This window comes from Nuphar pumila, chromosome 17 (genome assembly GCF_984573655.1).
Source record: "Nuphar pumila chromosome 17, dmNupPumi1.hap1.1, whole genome shotgun sequence".
Classification (NCBI taxonomy): Eukaryota; Viridiplantae; Streptophyta; class Magnoliopsida; order Nymphaeales; family Nymphaeaceae; genus Nuphar; species Nuphar pumila.
In genome coordinates, this window is record NC_143265.1 from 65,591,862 (window position 1) to 65,617,732 (window position 25,871).

Here is a 25,871-nt window from a genome sequence, read left to right on the forward strand (position 1 = left end):
ATCGGTTCTATAGTAGCTGTCACATTCATTGCATTTGTCATCTGCATTGCCTCAACAGTTGGTGCCTCTGCAGGTTGATAAGCTTCCTCACCCTGAACGACATTTACAGCTCGGGGTGCACGGTTATCTTCATTCTTGTTGGGACATGTATTAATCCAGTGATCACCGTGGCAGATACGACAATCACGTCGAAGATAGTTGTCACCCTGGAAGTTATTCATATTATGATGGTTATTATTTTAGCCATCTTGTCGGCCCTGATTCTCCTGGTTCCCTCGGCCAGCATTCTGCGCATTATCATTTCTTTGATTATCCCTTCTATTATTATTGTTACGGTCATTTTCATATTGTCTACTTTGAAATGTCGTATTGTTTCTATCAAGCTCGGCACGCTTCTCTGCAACAAGCATTGTTGCGAGAGTTGAAGGATCATGTCGAATGAGTTTTGTGGTTGTCCACCCTTGCAACCCATGATTGAAGTAGAACAACTGATCTTGATCATCCATTCTTTCGATGTCCAGCATTATCGAGGAGAATGCCTTGACATAGTCATGAACTGACCATGTCTGCTTCAATTCCAACAACTTATTGCAAGCTAATTTTTCTTAATTCCTGGACAAAAAGTAGTCGTGTAACTCTTTTCTGAGGTCCTCCCATGAGACGATTGTGTCCATCACCTATCGAACATCATTTAAGTGACGCCTCCATCGAAGAGTCATTTCATTTGTAAAGTACATTGTTACAGTGCGCAACCTATCTGCATCTTCGTCTATCCTAGCAGCTTTAAAAAATCGCTCTATCTCATAAATAAAGTTCTCAAGGTTCCTCGAGTTCTGAGTGCCCTTGTACTTTGTGGGCTCAGGTAGCTTGAAACATAGCCTATCTAGGACACTCCTTAACTATCACTCCAACTGATCATTCTTTTGTAAGACAACATCCATTTTCGCAACCATGATGTTGAACCAACCCAACAGATCATCTAACTTTGGTGGCAAGGTCATCCACCGAATCGCCAAATCTAGTGGCAAGATTTTTCATAGTCTTCCACCCCCTCTATTGTCGTCTTGATCTTTCTGTTGAGATCCATAAAAGTAGCACAAGTCCCATTGACCAACTTCTCTACATTGGTCATTGTCCCAATCAACTTGGCAACATACTGTCTGAAGGAGTCATGACATTTCTCTTAGACGCCATTGTCAATCTCAATGTCGATAAGGTTTTGGTACCAAATTGTCACGGGCGTAAAAGCGAAGGCCCTCGACGTAGCTTCGGGTAATCACAAACACCGAGAGCAAGCTTTTTTAAGCGCACAAGCAACTCACAACACACACGCGGGAGCGAAAGCAAGAGTGCGCGTATGCACAAACACAAAGCGAGCAATAAGGCAAGGATGCATAAGAATTCTTTTATAACAATTTGTAAATAGATTACATAAAGAGGGGGAGTGAGAGGCCCGGTACACGGGTTCTTAAGTCAAAAAAGTCATATGTTGCACTGGAGAGTGCCGAAGAGGTATATACATCATAAACAAAAAGGTGAAAATATGGCCGTCCCAAACAATCTAATTGGGTTGTTGTGAAGTGAGGAGGGAGGTTCCCACTCATGTACTATAATTACTCAACAGTCCCTTCCTGTGTTACCTACCGACCCAGTCTGCATTCCTTTCCTAGTTTCGGTTCCCAACTCGCTTTCTTTCTTAGATGTATTTAAATTCGACACAAGAACCACGCCAAGATTCACGGTAATAACAAACTGAATCTTATATCCCCACCAAAACAAGGATATGATAATCGTACTTATTTTGTAATTCAGGTATCTATCTATTTAGTACATGGACTATCATTATTAGTATGTCCGATTGAACATCAAACCTTCAGATGTTGTCAACATGTTTTGTTTATCAGAAAACGAGTCTTGGGTCAGTTTTTTTGCGCCATGTAAGCAAGCTTATTATAGATTCAAAAGTCAACAATCCACAATATACCAAATTTTCATTATTCGAAAGACCAACGATCTTTTTATGTCATACAATTCAGTGTGCATCCTTAACAAACCAAACCAACCATGTTGGACATTGAGCCAGATGGTATTTTGTGGATCTTTTGTCAAGATCCAGACCCATAACTAGTTTGAATATGCTATACCTTTTTAACATCCAAAATTAAGTTCAGCGATTTATCCATGGTCGATGAATTTCATAAAAATATCAAACATAATCCATAAAGTTTTGTGGACTTTACATAAAGGTTATTTTTATTTCCCAATATCTAAATGTTTATTGAAGTTATATTTCAATAGAAGTCACTCATATTTCCAATTTTAGATCTCAAAAGAGCTGAGACTGGTATTTTCAACAGGCAAGCTGAGGGATAACCCTCTGCAGGATTCGAACCTGAGACCCCTCGGTTATGATAGTGCAACCAAACCATTGATCCCTAAGGGCATGTTTGTGTGCCAAAGAAAGGACCTCCGCACATCTTCATGCGCGGAGTCTCTCTCCATGGAAATGAAGTTCGATCCACCCCTGGCATGACTTGGCCAAGTTCTGAGTTAATCCTTCTCGACTCATTGCTTTTAAATACTCCATGTACCAGTACTGATGCCTCGTGCTTAACCTGTCTCTGGAAATTATGACGTTTGGAATCCAAACCCCTCCATTCAGATGGTAAAAGCTTCCTCAGTAGGCAAGGATGGATTTGATGACTTACAAGACCCTTCGGGCCAGTTTCTCCATTATCAGAGAAAAGAAAAAGAGACGAACAATGCCTGAAAAGTATCTTCCAACTTCTTGAGGCAATTAGATTTGTGAATGCATTTTGAGCATGCTGATAATGATCTGCTACAAGCTACATAAATTCAAACCATATGCAGTTGTTCTTGCATGTATAACAGTAACCTTACCATATTCAAGAAGCCTAAAATTCTGCGATGCAAGCCCATCCATTTGGTTTCTTAAATCACTGTTGCGTTGAGGATTTAACTTCATATGAAGCCGTTTTTGCCTTGGGAAGCCGTTGTTTGGAGCCTAAACAGAGAGGCTCCACAGAGATCACACATATCGTTTGAACCCAACACTAATTCGTCACAAGTTTCTGCAACTCAAAGAGATCTTGATTTTCTTCTTGGTTGGCAAGGATAAATTTTCACAATATATGATTCTGTTCTTCGCTCAGGATGTATTTTGGAACCAGTGGCGTACAAGGAATCGTTTTTTCCATCTGTAGGCAGATTGTGGGGATGTCGCTTGCCATCTTTTGGCCAACAAGAATCCAATGTCATAATGGCTCGTTCGACTTTGTCTGTCTTGATCACTACGTCACCAATTTTATCCAGGACTCCAAACGATCACCCAAGTCGAAGTGATTGTGTCAATAGCTCTAAAAGAATTCACCTTAATGGCTTTACTAGATTGATTGCTTATGCACATCCTGTCACCAACATATCGTCATTGTTAACGTTATTGTTAAAATCAGAAAGGGTTGCTGCATATCAGGCCTCAATCCCATGTTGGTACTGGTGCAGGTTTCTTCCCGTGTTAGACGTCATTCATGTCATGCTTTCCTTCTGACAGTACCTTATTTGTTGCTTTGAGAGGGGCATCAACAATTGTAAGATTTCATCGCACTTCTGATCAAACCTCAGTTGGAATCCCCCATAGTGATATAGGCCCAACAGATAAAGGAGTTTGCAACATTTTCTTTTGTAAGCAGTGTCTGTTTTGTAAATTTATGGCCCACATTGAGACTTCATTCCTGAAAAAAGACATACTGTGACATGTTTTAAGTGCTCATTTTAATAGGTTGAACCCTTTTCATGCTTTTTTTTTTTAATATTTTGTTGGATTGCACCACTAAAAAAAATGCTACCCACTTGCATTCACACCCAAATTATTTAATAAGCCAAACATGTCATTAGCATATGGAACATAATTTTAAGTTAGAAATTAATCCAGTTGTGTATGTCACCGATATAGGTAACAGAAATCAGGTTTCTATTGGCGTCTCTACATCCAGACTGCTGTCACAGCCACCATTCAATAACATAAACTCACAGGTATAGGACAGAGACAAGCTTAGCTGGCGTTGCATACCAATCAGGAGCAGATTGCTTTCTCCAACAACTCCTGCAATTCCCCCGTCTTGTGTGCTTCTGCAGCAATAAGTCAAAGGTCAAATGCTTTCCCAGTAAGATAATAAGCTTAGTAGATTATTGGTTGTGAACTCGCTGTTGTAATATATTCCACATTCATTTCCAGCATGAAGCCATTTTAATTTGGTCCTCATCTAATTCAAGAGCTGCAGAGGAAGGCATATAGCTTCTAACATGAACTATTATCTCCCTCTTAAAAGAAAACTGCCAGGGCTATGATTTTAGGAATTAAGACAAGGTGAACCAATAAATGATACCAATGCTTTAGAACCAAAGAAATTTTCATATATTTCCAAATGAACGTGTAGACAAAAATCCTATAACATCCTACAAAAAAATTTACAAGTCCTCTGGTGTTGTATACGGTATATTGATCTCTATAAATAAGGAGGTTTGAACTTTGTTAAAATAGATTAGGAGAAACAGACAGCTATTGGCTAGAACCAGCAATTTCGAGATGACACCAGTTAGGCGCTTTAGATTTCAAATTTTGAGTATATACCATAGTTGTGAAAAGCGTTGAGGCATAGCGAGGAGCTCCACCAAAATCTGAGGCAAGGCGTAAAGCATAAGCCTAAAAAAAATTAACTTAAAAAAACTATAAAAAATATTTAAAATTACAAATAAATAAAAAATGCCTTATTGATGAAGAAACAACCCACATGAAATAAAAAATTTCAAATAAATACTGAAAAAAATACGATATTAACATGTAAAGGTAACATTAATGCAACAACTTTATCTACATAAGTATCTAAAAAATAAAATATGAGCATTCATTCATTACAAAATTAACATTAACAAGAAAATGTATATTAGCATTAACGTCATGTCATAATTAGAAAATGCATGTTAGCATTAACAACCAAATGTTAATGTATTTGTCCAAAACTCTTCAAAATGATAGTATTAACATTTACAATTGCAAATGAAATACCCCAAAAAACATGTAAATGGTCATAGCCCTATGATATGAAATAGGGCCTAGGCTCTTCTTGCGTTTCGTCATCATCAATATTTAAGTCTTCAATATCATCATCTGAGAAATTCATATAAATAGGTTATCAATCATCTTCATTCTCTAACTCTTCATCATCTACACTTTCTTTCTCCACATCCTCAATCACTTCTTTTGTTTTTCTTTTTTCTTCAATAAAAAATCATATATTAAATACTTATTTTATCTAATTAAAAAAATACATTTACATTCATAGCAAGGTAAAAAAATATAGTTTTAGCTCGATCTCTTAAAACTATGTCTTTCTTAGAACCACTTTGTGAATCATGAGGTGAAGGGACTTTTAGAACCACTTTGTGAATCATGAGGTGAAGGGACTTTCAATAGGCACATGCTCAATGGCATTTATGTCGAAGTTCGGATCCAACCATGAATTCTCCAACCAATTGGGATCACTAGGCAACATTAGATCTTCCTTCACAATCCACTCACTGTCTGAGTCTATATGATCTAGACATATAGAGTCTTTAGTAGCTCTCATCCTCAGATTTCTCTTTCTTAATTTCATATTGTACATTACAAAAACCAATGCATTCATCTTCTCTTGTTCAAGTTTATTCCTCCATTTTGTATGCACCTATAATTTGAAATCATTGATAATCAATTATAAGATAATTACATTTATAAAAATGTATTTCAAAAATAAAATACAAAGTTACAAACCAATGAGAAAGTACTCAAATTTCTCTTACAGCCCGATGCACTGCACATCAAACTTGGAATTCGAATTGCAAAATTCATCAATTTAGGATTTTCGTGCCCAAATGAACTCCACCAATAAACTGCATTCAAATAAAACAATAAAATTTTGATAAAAACATTAAGAATGTCATAATTAACAAAAACATAAAGAAAATATTCACAAATAACAACATAATTACAAACTTACCAGGACTTCTTAATTTTCTTGTTGTAACGGCTGCCTCTTTACCAAACAACCCCTTTGTCTTTTTAAATACATTGATTTGTGTTGTAATTTTCAATCGAACATTTGCATCAAAAACCAATTTTTCAACACAAACATAAAAGTCACTCATAACTTCTTCGTCCGGGTTGAAGTTGTAAGCATAATGAAAATGAAGATTTAAACAATAGGCAGCTGCATGCAAAGACTTATGAAGTTGTAAGTCTCATCGTCTGTCAATGATATCGCAAATAGGTTTATATTTTTTTTCAACCTTGTCAAGGTTTGAAGCAATTTCCTCTTTTGCTCTATCCATTGTCTTGTACAAAAATCTCATAACAAACTTATTTGCATTCACTAATCGCAACACTTTCACGAGAGGCAGTATAACTTTAATTGCATATGATATAACAGCCCAAAACTCATGATCATTAAGAATAACATAAAAAAATGTTCTTATCATTGTATTTCTTATAGTAATTAGATGATCTAAAATTTGAAGACAAGAACATCGACTTCAACACTTCCTTATAACATCCAATACTATGAAGCGTGAGATAATGTTGTGGCAAAACAAGTGGCAGCTGGATGTAGAAGTTTTTTCTTCTTTGTGAACTTTCTCATCAAATTTAATACTCATGCATAACTATAGATATATCTTGTAATTTTTTTTGCCTTTTTCACTGTATCTTTAAAATTTTATATCTTTTCAATATCTTCTAACATCAGATTCAAGCAATGCGCCTCACATGGTGTCCAAAAACATGTTTTTTTTGTTAACATATTCCCAACTACCACATAATTTGGTGCATTGTCTGTAATGAATTGCACCACATTACTTTCACCAACTTTTTTAACAACTTCAAACAACTTACACAAATTTCCACCAGTTTTTTATGTCGCTGATGTCAATGGACTTCAAAAATATTATCCCAGATGAGCTGTTCACAAGAAAATTAATTTTCTTTCTTTTTCATATGTCCAACCATCTGCCATAATGTTGCAACCAACCTTTGGTCATTCCTTTTTTAACTCTTTTAAAATTTCATGAGTACAATCTACCTCGTCCTTCAAAATCCACGTTCTGATTTCGTGGTAAGAAGGCAGTTTGAACCCTCACTCATAATTTTTAATAGCTTCTACTATTACACCAAAATATGGACTGTTGCAAAGATTAAATGATAGGGCATTTGAATAAAAAAATCTACCAATGACATGACATACACTTTTTCTCTCATCCCTTTTAAAAGCAGTGTTTATTGTGGTTTGTCGTGCTTCTTTGTTCACAAAGAGGTCTATGGGACCACCTGTGCTTGTTTTTGCAACACTACATGATCCACTGGTTTCTTTGTTCACATTATCGTTTGTTGATGATCCAAAATAAATATTCTTCGCGATTTTTAACTTGTTTTGTTCTTTCTATTGTTTCTTTTACTTCTGATCTCTTAGATGATTCTAAAAAAATCATTTCACATTAGGTGGAACCGCTTCACACATGCTTACACCATGTTTCGGGTCAGCTAAGTGATGTTTCAACCTACATATGTTTCATGTAGTCTCTTTATTACAGTAATTGCAAATTACATGTCATACGAGTTTGGGATTTTTAGTGGGATTTGAAACTTTAGCTTCATGATCCCATCATCTTCTCATTGTTCAACTGCAAAAATGCATATAAGAAAATATATATTAACACAATAATTTAGATTCATATTCAATAAGAATCAACATATATAACTTGAAAACTGATTAAATAACTTAAAACTAATTAAATAACTTGAAAACTAATTATATACCCGAAATTATGCTATAAAAACAACATTCACTCGTGATATCAAGACAACCTTTCTTTCTTTACAATACTCATGCATGCAATGCTAAGATGACTTGTACCCAGTACTGGGACATATCGTACACGAAAAGGAGGCAAGCATGCACAAACCACTAAAAATGCTAAGGATCTCTAAGTGAAACCAAGATGTCTGCCTATTTCTTAGCTTAAAACTAGCATGGATTATGTAAAAACAGAACAAATTCTAACTGACCAACTAAAGGAGAACAATTACAAGTTGACAAGGTATAATAGTGATAATGAAAGTGCATCTGCATTTTACCTCCAGGCACAAGAGGTGACTAAGGTTTTATTCTTCCAGCCAAGATATAATGTGGCGTCTCTTTCTTCAAGTGTATAGTACTCACAGTAACTCTGCAATAAAGTTTTGATGGTGGAGTTAACCAAAGAACTCAGCGGGTAAGATCTAAAAACTATAAACTCTAAACTAAATATAAATTTATCTGCATCAAACATTTAGGGCAAGTCACCTTCTGTTGAAACATTGCAAGTTCGATCTCAATGGAATATGATTGTATAATTGTAAGGGTCCGACTAACTGCAGCTTTTTTTCTTTATTTTTTTTTAAATGCAAGGTTGCATTGCTACTTATTACCTCATGTCTTACTACAAACCCGAACCTATCATCAATAGAGGCTTTATAAAAATAAAATATAGACATTTTTTATAAGAAATGGTGAAAATAATATGCAGATTAATGAAAAATGTCAGTGATCCCCTCATCATTTTTCGCATAATAATATGCATAGAGTTTGCAGTCGTCTATCACGAGATCCACAGAGTTTGCAGCAAACTTACTACAATGACTATAGGGTCCAACCAAAAGTTTGTACTATCATATGTTTTTATACTTGAACAGTAAAAAAAACAGGAAAAAAAATGGCCTCATAATGCGAGATCCTGCGTACAAATCCCTCTATCAACTCAAATAAGAAAAGAGAACATAAATGAGATTCACGCAGTATATTAGATGAAATATTACAACTATCTCACGCTTCAATTGATCATTTATGCATTCTAAGAACAAGAATTATGCAGCCGGGAATATCACATTTCAGAAAGCAATAAAGTTGCATAATCTAATGCAGAACAGAAAAATGCATGGATTCAATGAAGAAGCATGAATAACTTATTAAGTTATTATCAGAGTTTTCTTTATATATGCATGTCCATATTTAATGCACACATTTTTGTTTCTCATTTTATTATCATAACCCGCGAATACTCAATACGGGTAAACAATTCCCGAGTTCAAGTTGGATCCCCACTTGTAGCTTAACACAAATTGATATTTTAATATTGGGTCTCCTACTTGACCCTCGACCGACTTCAGGATTCAGCATCATTCATCGGAACATTAGAATTCAGCATCTAATGTCGGGACATTAGGAAAATCGGCATCCACTAATGACATTTTCTTGATATACCAATAACAACAACTGTCTACACACCACCCCCAAGAAAAGTGGCGAAATCTTCCTAAAGTCGTGGTCGGGAGGTGAACCACCTAATTGGGTTTAAGGGCACAATCGCACACAGAGTTTTAGTATTATCACGGTTCCTCAAAACTGTAGTCCAAGATTCTCACACTAGAGAAGGGACATCCACGAAAAACATTAATTACATTGTTTTCTCATTTATCTTTTCATTTAAAATAATGATTTATTTCAATTCTTTGTTTTCCAATTCAGCATGCAAAAGCCAAGCTAAGTCATAGGGACTTGGCAAAACAGGTGTCGCACCCACGTCGACGCGACGCGGGTGCGCGTGCGGCACCGGGTGTGGTCAACACGACCTTGGGTACGGTCAACGCACCCAGGATCATTTTCATCCACTTTTTGGCGTTAAAAAAAAACAATGAAAAGGAGGATTAGGGCAAAAAAATTTTGCCCTAATCTCTCCTCTCCCGCTCAGCTCGAGCTCTCTCCTACCGACGCCCCAGCGCCACCTCCTAGGCTCCTCCTCTCCTTTCGCAGGTATATACCCTCTCTCGCTCTCTTCTTATGCTGGCAGGGGAGGGGCCGAGCCCCCCCCCCCCAGCGCCCTCTCGCTCTCTTGTTGGGTCGGCAGGAGAGGGGTTGAGCCCCCCCCCCCCCAGCGCCCTCTCGCTCTCTTGTTGGGTCGACAGGAGAGGGGTTGAGCCCCCCCCCCCCCTGCTCCCTCTGTTTTCAGCAAGAGAGGGGCCGACCCCCCCCCCCCCTCTTGCTCTCTTGTTGGGTCGGTAGGGGAGGGGTTGAGCCCCTCCCTGTTTTTGGCAGGGGAGGAGCCGAGCCCCCCACCCTGCTCCCTTTGATTTCAGGGGAGGGGTCGAGCCCCCCCTCTCGCTCTCTTGTTGAGTCGGCAAGGGAGCCCCTCCCCCCCTCTCGGTCTCTTGTTGGGTCGGCAGGGGAGGGACTGAGCCCCCCCTACTCCCTCTGTTTTCGACAGGGGAGGGGGTCGAGCCCCCATCCCTGCTCCCTCTTATTTCAGGGGAGGGGCTGAGTCCCTCCCTGTTTTTGGTAGGGAAGGGATAGATCCCCCCCTCCTTGCCCTTGATTTTATATATATTTTTATATCAAGATAATGTCTGTATAATTGATTTGAAATTTTGAATGTATTTTTTTTGTGTTTTCAGGATAAAAAATGATGGATAAAGGAAAAGGACTTGTGTCATCCTTATCCCAACATGTGAGTTCTGTTGTTGCTGCTAGTTTTGCTGATAGTTGTAGTGGGATTGATGATGTGGGGCCACTATGGGTACATGTAGATAAACTTGCAAAAACTGGAGAAGGAGGTGGTGGAAACAAGAGATTTCGATGTAAGCTCTGCGAAAGAAATTTTGTTGGGTCTTACACAAGAGTGAAGGCTCATTTGTTGAAGATACCAGGACATGGCATTTTAGGATGCAGAAAATTTGATAAAGCAATGCGAAGACAATACAAGAAAATACAAGAAGAATATGAGAAGAGAAAGGCAATGGCCGATTCTTGTGCAGTCCATTTGCAAGCCACCAAGAAGATGTTGAAAAAAAAAAAGTCAATGTAGGAGGTAGAGGAACGATACAAGCAGCATTCAATACATATGGGAGAGAAGAATTGGATAGAAAAGTTGGGAAGTATTTTTATTCTAGTTCACTCCCATTTAATGTGACTAGAAATCCTTATTGGAAGGATTTAGTAACATCCTTGGCAAATTGTAATTTGAGTGGCTATGTGCCTCCAAGTTCAGAAAAAATACGAATCACACTTCTTGCAGAAGAGAAGACAAATGTGGAGAGGTTGCTCGAGATTAAAAAATATTCATGGGAGCAAAATGGAGTTTCTATTGTGTCTGATAGATGGACAGATATTCAAAGGCGTCCACTGATCAATTTCATTATTTGTTCGCTTAGTGGCCCAATATTCTTGAAAGCAGTTAATGCATCTGAGAAATATAAAAATGCAGAGTATTTGAAGGGATTGTTTATAGAAGTCATAAAAGAAGTGGGTGATCAGAAAGTGGTACAAATCATTACAGACAACGCTCCAGTTTATAAAAGTGCAGCGTTGAGTTTGGAGAGTGAGTACCCTCATATTTTTTGGACTCCCTGTGTAGCACACAACTTAAATTTAGCCCTAAAAAGCATCTGCAACCCCAAAGAAGAAGAAAATTCACAAGCATATGCTTTATGTTCATGGATTGAAGATTTAGAAAGAAGTAGGAATTTTGTTGTTAACCACCATCGTGCTAATGCTATATTTAATAGGCATTCTGACCTGAAATTGTTGAAGGCCGCTGAAACACGTTTTGCATCCATTATTGTGATGGTGAAGAGGATTAAAAGAGTGAAGAATGCTTTGATTAACATGGTGACCGATGAAAATTGGATATTCTATCGTGCTGATGATGATATCAAGGTTCAAGAAATTAAAAAAATCATTCTTGATGATGAGTTTTGGGACAGAGTGGTATACTTCAATTTATGCAACATATTTGAGAAATGTTAAGAGAAGTTTATAAGGATGAGTTCATGCTTCACAGAATTTATGAAAAGTGGGATAATATAATTGAAAAAATAAAAGTTATAGTTTTCAAGCATGAAGAAATTTTTTTTGCATTAGATGATTCAGAAGTTTTTAATCCTATTCATTCAATTTTAGTCAAAAGATGGGATAAGAGCAACACTCATTTGCATTGCATGGCACATTCTCTTAATCCAAAATATTATGCACATAAGTGGCGAGCTGGTGGTATTGGTCGTATCCCTGCAAATTTAGACCCAGAGCTATCAAGACATAGAAATATGTGTATGACAAGACTTTTTCCAGAAGCATATCTTCTTCTACATCAAGTCACACAAGAGTTTGGAAAATTTTCATCTTCGAGATTATATGGACCGGCATTATTCGCGAGAGAAAAGAATAATATAGATCCTATCACATGGTGGTCAACATTTGGATCAGAAACACTTCTTCTTCAATGTCTTGCATTGAGATTGCTATCGCAGCCTGCTAGTTCATCTTGTTGTAAAAGAAATTTGAGCGCATATTATCAAATCTACAACATGAAGAGAAACAAACTCACCAGCAAACGTGTAAAGGATTTAGTATATGTTCATTCAAATCTTCGATTACTTTCACGAACCAATGATGAATACAGGTACTAATTTGTTCTCTTAGTTATTTGATTATTTCTTAGTTTTTCATTTAAATATATTTGTATTGTATTTAACATTTTCAAATTGGGTTTGTAACACAGACAAGGAACACCCAGAAGAGTGTGACTTCGAGGGAGAGCATGATTTCAACATAACAAACATGGATTTAGCTGAGCTTAGTATTCCTTCTAATGATGCATTTGATGATGAAGAAGAAAATTATTAAGATCAATTACTTCATCAGGATATACTTTGGTATGTAATTTAGTTTTTTTTTGCTTTACTTATTTGATTGATATTTAGGTTGATTTATGTAATTGCTTTACTTATTTGATTGATATTTAGGTTGATATATTGCATGAATGATGATTGATGAATGATAGTATGACAATGTTAACTGTTAAAACTTTAAAATTATATATATATATATATATATATATAATTTTTTTTTACATTTTTGCCCCTGCCGCACCCCCGCACCCTAGGTTTTTGAAAGTGCCGCACCCCCGCACCCGCACCCATGTGACATAGAAGTCAAGCATTTGTTTGGCAATTCAACATGCGAAACTTATCACGGGTCCTAGACCCGTTATTACATAAAACTATGCAATTTTTTTAAAAACACTAAGTTGATTTTTGCGATGCATAGACTAAACATGGAGCAACACCTGCTCAAGGCCCACATGGCCTACGGTGATCCATTTTGACCACCGATGCATCCAAGGCAAACACCATAGTGAACATGCCACTTTATGAAATTATTTAATATGCACTCAAATACACATTCACTTATATTAAGCAAGGTTATATATGAATAACCAATCTCATGTATATGATCATTATGCACTTATCCATGTGATTAAGTACGTGTCATAACAAAAATCCAAATTTCCAAGGTGTACATTTTTATTTCATGCATATGTATGCGGACATCACTTTAAATGTCAAAAGCATGCACAACCGACATGCCCTTGCCATTTTGGGCAAGCTCAAAGTACGACACTCATACCTACCGAGGCCATACCATTGCTACCCATACACTGGACAGCATTGGTAGATATAGTATCACCTTCAAATGTTTTCATGACAGCTCAGTAAATGTCATGTAAAAATCTGCACATGTATGTTCACGCAAAACTGCACATAATGTATGTCTACGTCTATACATTTACTTGCATGAAACTAAATGTTTTGACATACATCATCAATCTAGAAATAACATGAGTCTCTCATTCATGTGAATCTGAACTTTTATAACATAGGCATGTGTAATATGTGTAAATCTGCATAATGACAACACATTAAAGCATAATCTTATACATACTTAAATCTGCACATTTATGTGCAGAGGCAGAGTATTTATCTTATCAAAAAGCTAAACATATAACAAGAGAAATTTGAATACTTTAATCTGCAAAAATCAGCATGTGAACTTTATCATGCATAAATCTGGAAACACTAAGAGGCACCCCCAAATATATATATATATATATATATATATATATATATATATATATATATATATATATATATATATATATATATATATAATGGCTCAGCCCAGCCTACCTGAGTAGGCTGGCCTGGCCTTACAGACCCTGTTCAGCCTAGCCGAACTGGGTTCGGCTGAGCCTAACAGGCCTCTGTATCTGCCCAGCCAAACCCAGTTTGACTGGGTTTGACAGGGCAACAGTTTGCCCAAAAATACAACATTTTTTTTGACAGGGTTCCAGCCCACCTGCCAGCCAAATCCAGTTTGAATGGGCTTGACAAGCTGCCAAACAGCTCCCAGCCGACACTGGTTCGGCTGGGACTAGCCATCACTGTCTAGGCCTGACAGGCCCTCTAACTGCCCAGAAAATTATTATTATATGCTTTTTTGACATATAATCTGGGGTGTGGTAGACCCCAATTCGATTAATTGAAACCGTCCCAACACAAGAAGATGTGCACTAGATGACCAGCTGGGAAATAGAAAGATTCACATAGCTGCGTACATGTATTGGAATCAGACCCACGTATATACATTAACTAGGAACACACGAGTGCATATGCCTATGCACAGCCATCTAACAGAGAAGTTTCACAACCACTTAAAAAAAATTGTAAACAATGCCTGATTAAGTATACAAATCACAATATCAGATTTGGTAAATCTACATATGACATCAGGGTGCAGGTATATATGATCTTCCTATTCACATAACTGTGAGACATCACTATAATCAGCGATGAATGAATTCAATTAAGAAAAACGGTCCAAAATATAAGTATATACATGGTGGTATAATAAAATAATTTTCCATGGGTCTACATATGATGTTTTCACACCCTCTATTCGATCATGGATATCATGAGACCACCCAATTCGGATCCAAGTGCATACTAATCTGGACTGACTTAATCCAGTCCCTATTTTTTTTTCTAAACAGACCCATGTATTTGGTACAAGGTCTGATGGCCAGACCCTTACGTTATGTACATGGTTTGTTCCAAGCATGTTGCACAGAACCACATCTGCAAATGGACACCATCTATCTGATCCATGTGTTTTGCGCAGGGTCAGATCTGCATATGGCAGTCATGGCCGATCTGTTCCAAAACTATACCACATGTGTGTGTCAGACCAATCCAGATCAGCCCACACTACATGTGGTACATGTGGCCGATCTGTGTAAACATGTCTACTTATTAAAGTGGACAGATCTGCATACAAATTCACATATCCATTTTTTTCCAACTTTTACTTTCATAAAAGGGAAATGAACAACAAGATATATATACCTACCTAAAACTATCAAAGTAGAATGAATCGGATTCATACTTCATAGAATCCGATTTACATCTTTTTCCTATTTGAGAAGAGAGAAGGGCCTGTACCTTTTTTTGAGATTTGAAAAGAACCCCACGCGCTTCGACAATACGGAGGAGAAGACGGTCTCTCTCTCTCTCTTCTTATTGAGGGAGCCCCTAGAGGTGACACCCCTCTAGGGTTTCCCCATATGGTGGGCAGGAGATAGAGTTCCACTTTCCCTATTTTTCCTCAAACCACTTTTTGTTAACTTTTTCAAACCCATTTATTACTTTCCTTCTTTTACAAATTACTCTTCTTTACCCTTTTTACTTACCTTTTTCTCTCCTCCTTTCATAGTTAGGGTAGATTCTTCTCAAGATTAACCAAAAATTCGGAATAAATATCCATTAAATAATAATTAAATTATTTATTACTAAATAAATATCCAGAAGCTTCCAGAGGGTATCTTATCTCTCTGAGGGCCTTTTTAACTTTAATTTAACTTTAAATTGAATATAAAAGTGAATTTAAAGCTATATCATCGTTGGGGATGGGTTTAAATCTGGATTCGGATCCAAGATCTAAATCTATATCCAGACCCCAAATGGATCTTGGGATGGATCAAATCCTAATTAATATGGGTCTTGGACAAAGTCCAGATCCATGTTAATTTGGATCAAAAGCATTGGATCCAGTCCGATCCAAATCCGGACCCAGTCCATCGAGGCGGTCCCTTTTTGAAAAAAATGATTTTTGGATCAACCGTAGCTCAGATTGAGAAAAGTAAAATAGCGCTGGACTCGGGGTTCCGAGACGCATCCAACGACACAGACTTTGAATTTGGCTTCCGAAATTTGCTTGAATTTAACCCGAATTTCATTCGAAATTCGCTTGAATTTAAAGGTTGAAAATAAAACTTTTTCGCACCTTTTAATTGGCTCATTTAGACCTTCTCGATGGGACTTGGGTCGATTTTAGACTCAAAGAACATAGACCTATTATCGAGGTTTACCCGATTTTTCTTCTATACTTAACCCGATTTTCGAAAAACTCAAATTCAACTAAGTGTGAGAATACATGATATTACATACTATGAGGGTTTGTTTAAGTCCTAAATTTTGGTCAAATGAGGGTTTTGACCCTCATTTGACCAAAAGCAATGAGGCATATACGCCTCATCTTGAGGGGCGTCTCGCCTCGAGGCGTGCACCTCAAGGCCTAAGAGGCGCACGCCTCGGGGTTTTTGCGCTTTATACATACACCTCAAGGCATAAAGCCCCTCGCCTTGAGGCGAAGCGCGTTTTTAATAACATTGGTATATACATAGTGCACACAACATTGTCCTAGCTTGTTATGCAACCCTGTATTGTAAGCATATCCATGTTATTGATGACTGCCACCGGCAATAAGACAGTCACTCAAGTCAATAAAAGATATCAAGTAATGGCAATCTATTAGAATACTATGTAATTAGTTAGGAATCCCTTTTGAGACATTTGTCATAATTTTGTGTTGTTACAAAAGTCAAGTAAAATCCTGAATAGGGTAACCACAAACATAATATAAATACATCTTTTTGTGTGCCAACTTACACAATGAAAGATTCTCGGGTTTATGGCTGCTCCTTTGCCTCTTTTCTCTCTTTCTATTGGTTGTTGTGGGTTTTTTCTCTAAGATTTACATGATACCAAGCCAAATACACAGTAAATCAAAGTAAATTAGGTTTGGATCCTCTTACGTCCATTCTTGTTCCTCTTATCATATTTCTTTTCTTTTCTTTGCATGCTTTGCTTCCTTTCTGTGTTTCCTTTTCGTATTATCCCTCTTAATACTCTTCTTTACCTTCTCCTTAATTACCCAAATTTATTGTTCATCAAGTTACCTTCCTTCTTGAGAATTCATATTTCCTGTATCAATCGTAGTCTTTTAACAGTTTCTCCTTTATTTCCATTATATATATATTTTTCTCGTCTATTCTCCTCCATATGTCTCGGCTTTGCTGACTACAGGGCAGTTGCCGATCTGAACCTGGTACTAACCATGGTTGCCAGTTGAGGAAGCGGGAGCGGGAAGCGATACGGGAAGCGGGAGCGGGAAGCGAGGCACTTTCAAAATTTTAGGAAGCGGGGAAGCGTGGGACCACTTAGGAGCGATTCGGGAAGCGTCTCGGAAGCGACCTAGGAAGCGTCTCGGAAGCGACCCAGGAAGCGTCTCGGAAGCGAGGGGGAAGCGAAAAAAATAAAAATAAAAAATAAAAAATACAAAAAATTTGAAAAAACAGGGGAAGCGAGGGGGAAGCGTGGGGGAAGCGTTGGGGAAGCGTGGGGGAAGCGCGCTTCCCATTAAAGGGAAGCGCGTCCCCCATTAAAGGGAAACGCGTCCCCCATTAAAGGGAAGCGTGCTTCCCAAAAAAGGGGGACGCTTCCCCCCACGCTTCGGAAGCGCGACGTTTCGCGCTTCCGAAGCGCGCTTCGGGGAAGCGCGCTTCCCCTTTTAGCTAGGCGCTTCCGGTAACTCTGGTACTAACAGCTGAACACCTATAAACTAGTTTTGTTCACTATTATGTGCCTTTGTTGTTTCTTTTAATGAACACCGAAATACTATATGTTTGATATATGAAGCACTCAAATCATGTCAAGGGATAAACGCCCCCACATTAATTTATTTCAACCCTGACCAAGCCCAACCTCTCTCTCTCTCTCTCTCTCTCTCTCTCTCTCTCTCTCTATATATATATATATATATATATATATATATATATACATAGATGTGAGCTCCAAAAACAAAATTTAACCATTGGATCATGTTTAGTATGTTCTATTTATTATTTTCATGTGCTAAAGTTGACTTGAATATGATGTTTTATACCATTTTTAAGCCTCTTATTCTCATGAATTGTGAACTGTTGACTTTCACCATCTTAAAAATGAAATCGTATGATGTATTAGATATGACAAAACCTTCTAATATAGTAATCAAACCATGCTAAACATATCTTGCTAAACATATCTGTGTGGTTAGTCATTTACCATTTGGTGACTAGATCTATACAAACAAGAGTGTGCACCACCATATAATATCATGGTTCAGAACCACCATATATTTCGTTGCTGCACCCCCACACCCATGTTTTTTTAAATTGCCGTGTCACACCCATCATACCTGCAACCGCACCAGCATCCATGTGACAGGCTACCAAACAGTGGTATCAAAAATGTGCCTTGAGGCACAAAAGGCACGCCTCGCCTTGAGGCGCGGCCCTCTGTGCCTAAAGGCGAAAAAAAAAATTATACAAGACTTCTGAGACATAATCAAAAAGATTTTTGTAGGTTAATCTCATATATTTTCCAGTTATTTCAGTTATGTAATAAGTTTCTTAGTATATTACTATATTGTAACTTTTGTTGGTTAATCTCGTATATTTTTCAATTATTTCAGTCATGTAATTAGTTTCTTAATATATTTTAACTTTTGTTGGTTAATCTCATATATTTTTCAGTTATGTAATCAGTTTTTTAGTTACTTTTATATGTTAATCTCATATTTTTTAGAATAATCTCATATATTTTAACTTTTGTAGGTCAATCTCATATATTTTTGAGTTATTTCAGTTATGTAATCAGTTTCTTAGTATATTTTTACTTTTGTTGGTTAATCTCATATATTTTCCAGTTATGTAATCAGTTTTTAGTTACTTTTATATGTTAATCTCATATTTTTTAGAATAATCTCATATATTTTAACTTTTGTAGGTTAATCTCATATATTTTCTAGTTATTTCAGTTATGTAATCAGTTTCTTAGTATATTTTAACTTTTGTTGGTTAATCTCATATATTTTCCAGTTATGTAATCAGTTTTTTAGTTACTTTTATATGTTAATCTCATATTTTTTAGAATAATCTCATATATTTTAACTTTTGTTGGTTAATCTCATATATTTTCCAGTTATGTAAACGGTTTCTTAGTATATTCTTTCTTTTATTGGTTAATCTCATATATTTTCCAGTTATGTAATCATTTTTTTAGTTACTTTTATATGTTAATCTCATATTTTTTAGAATAATATCATATATTTTAACTTTTGTAGGTTAATCTCATATATTTTTCAGTTATTTCAGTTATGTAATAAGTTTCTTAGTATATTTTAACTTTTTTTGGTTAATCTCATGTATTTTCCAATTATATAATCAGTTTTTAGTTACTTTTATATGTTAATCTCATATTTTTTAGTACTTATTTGAGATTTTCTATTTCTTATTGGTTGTTATTTCATCAATAAAGCATTTCTTTATTTATTTGTATTTTTAGATATTTTTTTATAATTTTTTTAAAGTTTTCAAAAAAAATGAGGCTTACGCTTTACGCCTCGAGGCTTATGCCTCGCCTCGTTTTTTGTTGGAGCGCCTCACTACGCCTCAACGCTTTTCACAACACTGCTACCATGTGACAAGAAATTCAGGTTTATTTTCTTACCGTTATTCCATTTCAAAGTAATGGTTCCATTATTATTAGAGATCATTTTGGTCATTCGACGACACATTAGTGTTGTAAATCTTTAACTGTCCAAAGGTCATGCTACTGTAAAGAATGTCTTTATTGATCCAATTTTAGTAAAAATGTGTTTGATTGATCCAATTTACCCTTGAATTTGTTTTTTCGAAAGAGTTGACTATAGATAACATGTGAGCTAGGGTTTGTGATGTGACTGGTCATATGCCATAACTGAAGAGTTGAAAAAGCTCCAAGTTCTCACTGTCACATGATTCAACAACAATGCAGATGACTGACATGTCATTATGTAATAAGAGACTTTCTAGTCTTCAGAGTAAGACAATAAAAAATATGTCTTATGATTGCCAAATTCCAAAACATGTCGTCGTTCCCTCAAAGTAGTAAAAGGGCTTCTTTTATATTTGAGCTTATTCATATTGGTATTTGTGGCCAATGCCTGGCACTTTCTACTTCTGATTTTCATAGGTAATATTAGCCAAAATAACCATTTTAATCTTTTAGAAAGCATCTCTTAGGGGAAGAAACAAAAAACTTTTAGAAAGCATAAAGCACTAGAGCATAGTATAGCCTTTCGTTTGTTTATGACACCAGTAACATTTTCCTATAGTACTTTTAGAATCTTTTGACCTTTATAAATTATCATCATCAGATTCATCACTATCATCATTATTATCATCATTATCTTCAGATCTTCTCCCAAATATATGGATTTGGATTTACAAAGCAGAGTTGTTGGTTGGGGAAGCGAGAGCGGAAAGCGAGGCACTTCCAAAATTTTAGGAAGCGGGAAGCGTGGGACGACTTAGAAGCGAACCAGGAATCGTCTCGAAAGCGAACCGGAAGCGACCTAAGAAGCGAGGGAGAAGCAAAAAAAGAGAAAAAAGTAAGAAAAAAAAAAACACAAAAAAAATGAAAAAATAAGAGGTAGCAAACTTCCAATTTAGGGGAAGCACGCTCATGCTTTCCAATTTTTTTTGGCGCTTCCCCGCACGTTGTGGTGCTTTCGAAATGTGCTTTGGAGAAGCACGCTTCCCCATATGGTATGGCACTTCCGGTAACCCTGTTACAAATTCTTGTTTCTCAATTCCTTTTTATCTAGAACCAAATCCAGCATTACCCACATCCTTTGGTATACTTCCCCTTAGTTTTTGTCCATGTCTTCATTGGATTCCTACTCTTCTCAACTCCTCCAACTTGCATCTTATGAGCTTTTTCATTAGAGTTCTTATAGGCCTCTATGCAACATGTGCAAATCATATTTAATCACACTCCGTAATTTTGCCTTTTCTCAGCAATATTTTTTTAGCATCCAATAGTATATTGTCAATAATTTCCTTTTTGTGTCATTTCATACATCTAATTTAACGAACGTATCTTCAATACGTGTAAGCTATGTAACACAGACTCTTCTAACAGGGCACCGCACCCGCACCCAGGCGGGTGCGACACTTGGACACAGCTTCCTTTGTGTTAGGTGAAGTCAACCACACTGAGGTCCATTTCTATCCAAAAGTATATTCAGTTAACCCTAATCAAGTCCATTTTTATCTATATTATATATAAATACATAAATGCACACACATAGACATAGTGTTAACTTAAAACTGTTAAAAATTATATATATATATATATACCCTCCCCGCACCTATGTGACAGCATGTAAGTCTCTTCTTGTTGCTTCTTACTGCCAAGTACTCATCATACGAGCATGAACTTGCATTGTTGCACAAAAAGGTTTTCCATCTTAACTATACATTCTCCTCCCTAGCTTCTCACTGTTCTTGAACTCCATATAATCTACTTTCCTTCTGCAAATCCCTAAAATCATTTTATTCTAGAGTTCTTATAAAAAATTTATTTCCTGTGTACCTTTGGTTAAACAGTTTTTAACTGTTTTATTTAAAAACACCTAATTACCATCCCACCGAATCTTCACACGATGTGCCTCACTTGTTTAGGAAAAAATCTATAAAGTTATAAACTGAGCAGATCTTTACCAATTTATAATCTAATGGATTGCCATGCTTGATCGCCCATCTTCTCAAAAAATATCTCTTGCATCCTCTTCTTGGACGGTGTATATTCTTATAATAACATCTAGAGAGGGCTAGTTTCTCCAAGACCCTATAAAATTGGTGGGAAGGGAACTCAAGGCAATAATTAAAAGAGATGATCTTTGCATGGTCTCTTTCCATACACCTAAGAGCTATGTTGAAGTTAAAACCCTGGCGGAAATTATTATAGGTTTATCAGAAAAAATAAAAATGGCAGAGGTGGAAAATGGAAACCATGTTGTTGATTACCTACCATGTAAATTTCACATTGTCGTTAAGTCTTGAAGTCAGGTTTTGATTTTCCACTAAAGCTCAAGAAAAGGTGCCACTTAACTAATTTGAAGACATTAAAAGTATGAGCTCTTATTAGTACTATCAAGCAACATGTATTGTCCTTTGGGAAATGTGTTGCTTCCTTCACTCAAAGCATCGTGTCAGTATGTTTCAGAAAGACTAAGCTTGCACAGTTTGAAAACCGAACAACTCATAACTCTACTTGTTTGGTCTTGACTTGGGACTCAGCTGGGTCAACCCAGTGACTCAGCCAGGTTTTGTTAACTTATATTTTTAATATAAAAATAGTATAAACATAATAACATATTATATAAATAAAAGAATTGTATGTGATGGCAAAGGTATCGATGAACATAAAAACATTAGCATATAAGTAACAATTATAAACATAATAACATATTATTATTATATAAATAAATAAATTGTATGTGAGGGAAAAAATATCGATGAACATAAAAACATTAGCATATAAGTAACAATTAGATAACGTTTAGTGAATTAACTAATATCAAAGTATCAGAAAATATAAATTAGATACATAACTCTTCATTTTTCATGACTCAAGAGACCATTATATCAAGCATCACAATCAACTAATTGGTATGACGTGTAAACTTCACTGTCCTTGGTTGTAAACTTGTGACATAGATAAAGTAAACAAGATTTTCAGCGTAAAAATGCCATAAAAATCTAAAACAGTAAAAAATAGTAATTATTAACGCCAAAATATTATGTTTTAATGAGAGTTAACATGAGAGTAAGCTAAAGTACAACTAAAACAAGTACATTCCATTTCTATCATCATAATTTCTACACATGATGTTAATCCTGTATAATTAAAACCTAAAAAGTTGAAAATATGAAGGCAGATATGTGCAGATTTGGTCAACCAACTTCAAATCAAGGAACAATAATCATGGCAAGAAAAAAAAATGTGTGTATATATACATACACGCATACATGTATGTATGTATGTATGTATGTATGTATGTACCCAGAGAGAGACACACACACACACACAGAGAGAGAGAGAGAGAGTTAATGTTTAAGATGAGATAACCTGGATAAAATGTAGAAGCTCACCTACTGTGATATCACAACCACCAAAGAACTCTCCATCAATATAAAGTTGGGGAAATGTAGGCCAGTTTGAGTATTCCTTCAATCCCTGACGTAGATTTTCATTCTCCAGTATGTTCAATGTTTCAAATGGCACATTTAATGACTTCAATATCTGTACAACCGTGTTTGAAAACCCACACTGAGGAAATTCTTTGGTTCCCTTCATAAAAAGTATCACTTTGTGTGATGAAACCACTTTATCCAAAGTAGACTTTAGTTCAGGAGTTAATGCTGGCACAGTATGGAAAAACTGAAATAAGATAATTAATCAAGAACTTGCTCACACATGAACAGCATTATTATTGAGAATTTAACAACATAACTAGACAACACTTGCATGATATGTTACATATATACAAGTGGAATATAGGCAATCCATAACATCTGCCCATAAATAGCAACGGAGAAAAAGTTTCACACTGTTAAACAGGTGACTTGTAATACCAGCAAATAAGATGTTGCAGCTGATTAATCTGAATCAAAGTCTGAATCCTAACATAAACTGTTGGAATAAAACAAACACTTATTTGGCGGAAACTATTGAAGAAATAGGACTCCTCAGAATCCAGCAACATTAGGGTGTTCCACATCCCTCAGCAGCTTTTGCAATTGTTAGAAGCATAGTCAAAGATACGATAGCATATATCTATGAGAAGTTGGGAAAATGAAGCAAGATATAGGCGCAAAATGTCATGGAAATTTTAATTTCTCCCATTTAGATTTTATTTATGATAAAATTACTACCATTGTCAGTTCTCAAGAAACTGAACTTTTATAATTTTCTGAAAATCATTACAAATTTCCCATTTTTTTAATTTTTGAAAATTTGCCAATATTTGACTGATATTAGAAAACCCAACTAATGCTCTGTATAGCATCAAAAACACCTTGCCATAATAAAAAAAAACAGAAATGCCCACTAGATTTTCAATGTTTCGTTTGCTGAAAAACAAGATATACCTTGTCTCTTGCAATCTAAATCCATTCTTATAATTTCACCAACCAACAGAATTGATTAAAGTAACACCTCATAAGTTAGTCAGGGCTCAGGAGCTACAAAATGAAGCATGGAGGAACCATGGGCACAATTAAGGAAATTAGCAGCCGTTCCAATCATTTAAGGTCCATGTATAAAGGCACACGGGCAGTCGCTGCACTATACCAGGCAAGATAACGCCATTGTTGCACACAACAGAATGCATACGGCCCACGTTTATTACTTTGCAGTTGGTTACGCCAGAACAAGGTCTAGGTTGAGCTTACGCAGAGGCCCAGTGCGTACAGTTGCAAAAACTCTCAACACTAAGGCCATAGAATAATGGACCGTTCCCTATGTTCTGAGACGTTCGAACGAAAGTCACCCCATCCCCTCCGACCTGCACAACTGTCATCACCAGCTACTTGCATAGAGAGTGTCCGGTGCTGTAGACAGTGTGAACATGGCTTGCACGAGATGCTACCATGTGGTACTGACAGAATGCAAAACATGTTCCAGACAGGAAATGTTCATCAATTATGAGTAATCCAAAGGTCGTCAAACCCATAAGATTTTGCGAACCTGCATAAGATGCTGCCCTTCCCAACCAAGAACAACTGCGATTCTGGTAGCCAAAAGAGGATGTTTATACGAGAAACCATCGAAAACTTCAAACATGACCAACGAAAAAAAGATGCCGATACGCATGGGAATAGGTTGATTACCACAGAGGCAGAGATACACGAATGGAGGAATACAAAATGATGCGAGTAAGAAAGATGAGATGGGTACTGTATCCCGATAATAGTACCTGCGAAACATCGAGAAGAAACACCGATTCCCCTCCTCCCGAAGGTCTTTGGGGGACGCCTAAACACGGTGACATCAAATATTTGGGACCCAAGATGCCGAGGAGAAGAAAAACTCCTTCTTTGAAACGGGCAGGAGAGGGTGGTGTTTGACAAGGAAGGAAGCGTCAGAAAAGCTGCTGCTGCAACCATAGCCATCCTTTGTCCGCCTTCGACCCCAACAACCCAAATAACAAAGCTTATTGAAAAGGGGGGTCTACCTCCTCCTCCTGCTTAGGTTAGGGAGGGAAGCTTCCCGGTAGAGGAAAATCTGCGTTATCCTGAGGTTCTCTTTCAGTCACGGGCGAGAGAAGTCTTAACTACCCATCGTCGTCGTCGTCTTTCGCCGCCGTCACCCATTTATTCTCCCTCTCTAGTATTTACTTTTACTTTAAAAAAAATGGTTGCACTTTATGATCAAAATTACATGTTTTCTCAAAAGCTTTAGAAATTTTTAAATTTGTCTTGGTCCTAAATTGCAAATATTATTATTTTATAACCCTCTTAACCCTAGCGGCTATCGTTTTCCGTGTGAATTTTCTTTGCGTGGGATGTTTCCAGGTTGAGTTTAAAAAAAAATTGCAGTTTTTTTATGCAAAGTTATTATGTTTTTTTACGTGAAGTAAGTTTCAGGTATTTTCAGATTTTGTCAATTCGAATTTGAAAGAAACTTTATAATTTTTTATGCAAAGTTATTACATTTTTTATACAGAGTAACTCAAGTATTTACG

General features: G+C 36.5%; 1 protein-coding gene across 4 annotated transcripts; it reads right to left on the reverse strand.

Annotated features, from left to right (window-relative positions):
• Positions 1 to 3,870: 3,870 nt before the first annotated feature.
• On the reverse strand, positions 3,871 to 25,482 carry CXIP1 (CAX interacting protein 1). Of its 4 annotated transcripts, none has more exons than XM_089993836.1 (4): positions 25,104 to 25,482; positions 23,255 to 23,547; positions 4,652 to 4,698; positions 3,871 to 4,149 (listed from the first exon to the last, which is right to left on the reverse strand). In XM_089993836.1, coding segments are annotated over exons 1-4 (537 nt in total). In that variant the 5' UTR covers positions 25,300 to 25,482; the 3' UTR covers positions 3,871 to 4,148. The 4 variants fall into 4 exon arrangements, with proteins under 4 accessions (XP_089849962.1, XP_089849960.1, XP_089849961.1 ...); XM_089993834.1 differs by having other exon boundaries at positions 23,278 to 23,547; positions 25,104 to 25,480; XM_089993835.1 differs by lacking the exon at positions 4,652 to 4,698 and having other exon boundaries at positions 25,104 to 25,480.
• Between the last annotated feature and the right edge of the window lie 389 nt (positions 25,483 to 25,871).

Bases quoted from the DNA above. Each gene is read 5' to 3' on its own strand.
- CXIP1 (XM_089993834.1), bottom strand. From the start codon at position 25,299: ATGGCTATGGTTGCAGCAGCAGCTTTTCTGACGCTTCCTTCCTTGTCA. The intron at 23,548-25,103 runs GTACTATTATCG...ATACTGTGCCAG, and splicing joins TTCTTCTCGATGTTTCGCAG to CATTAACTCCTGAACTAAAG. The intron at 4,150-4,651 runs GTATATACTCAA...TTATTGCTGCAG, and splicing joins CAACGCTTTTCACAACTATG to AAGCACACAAGACGGGGGAA.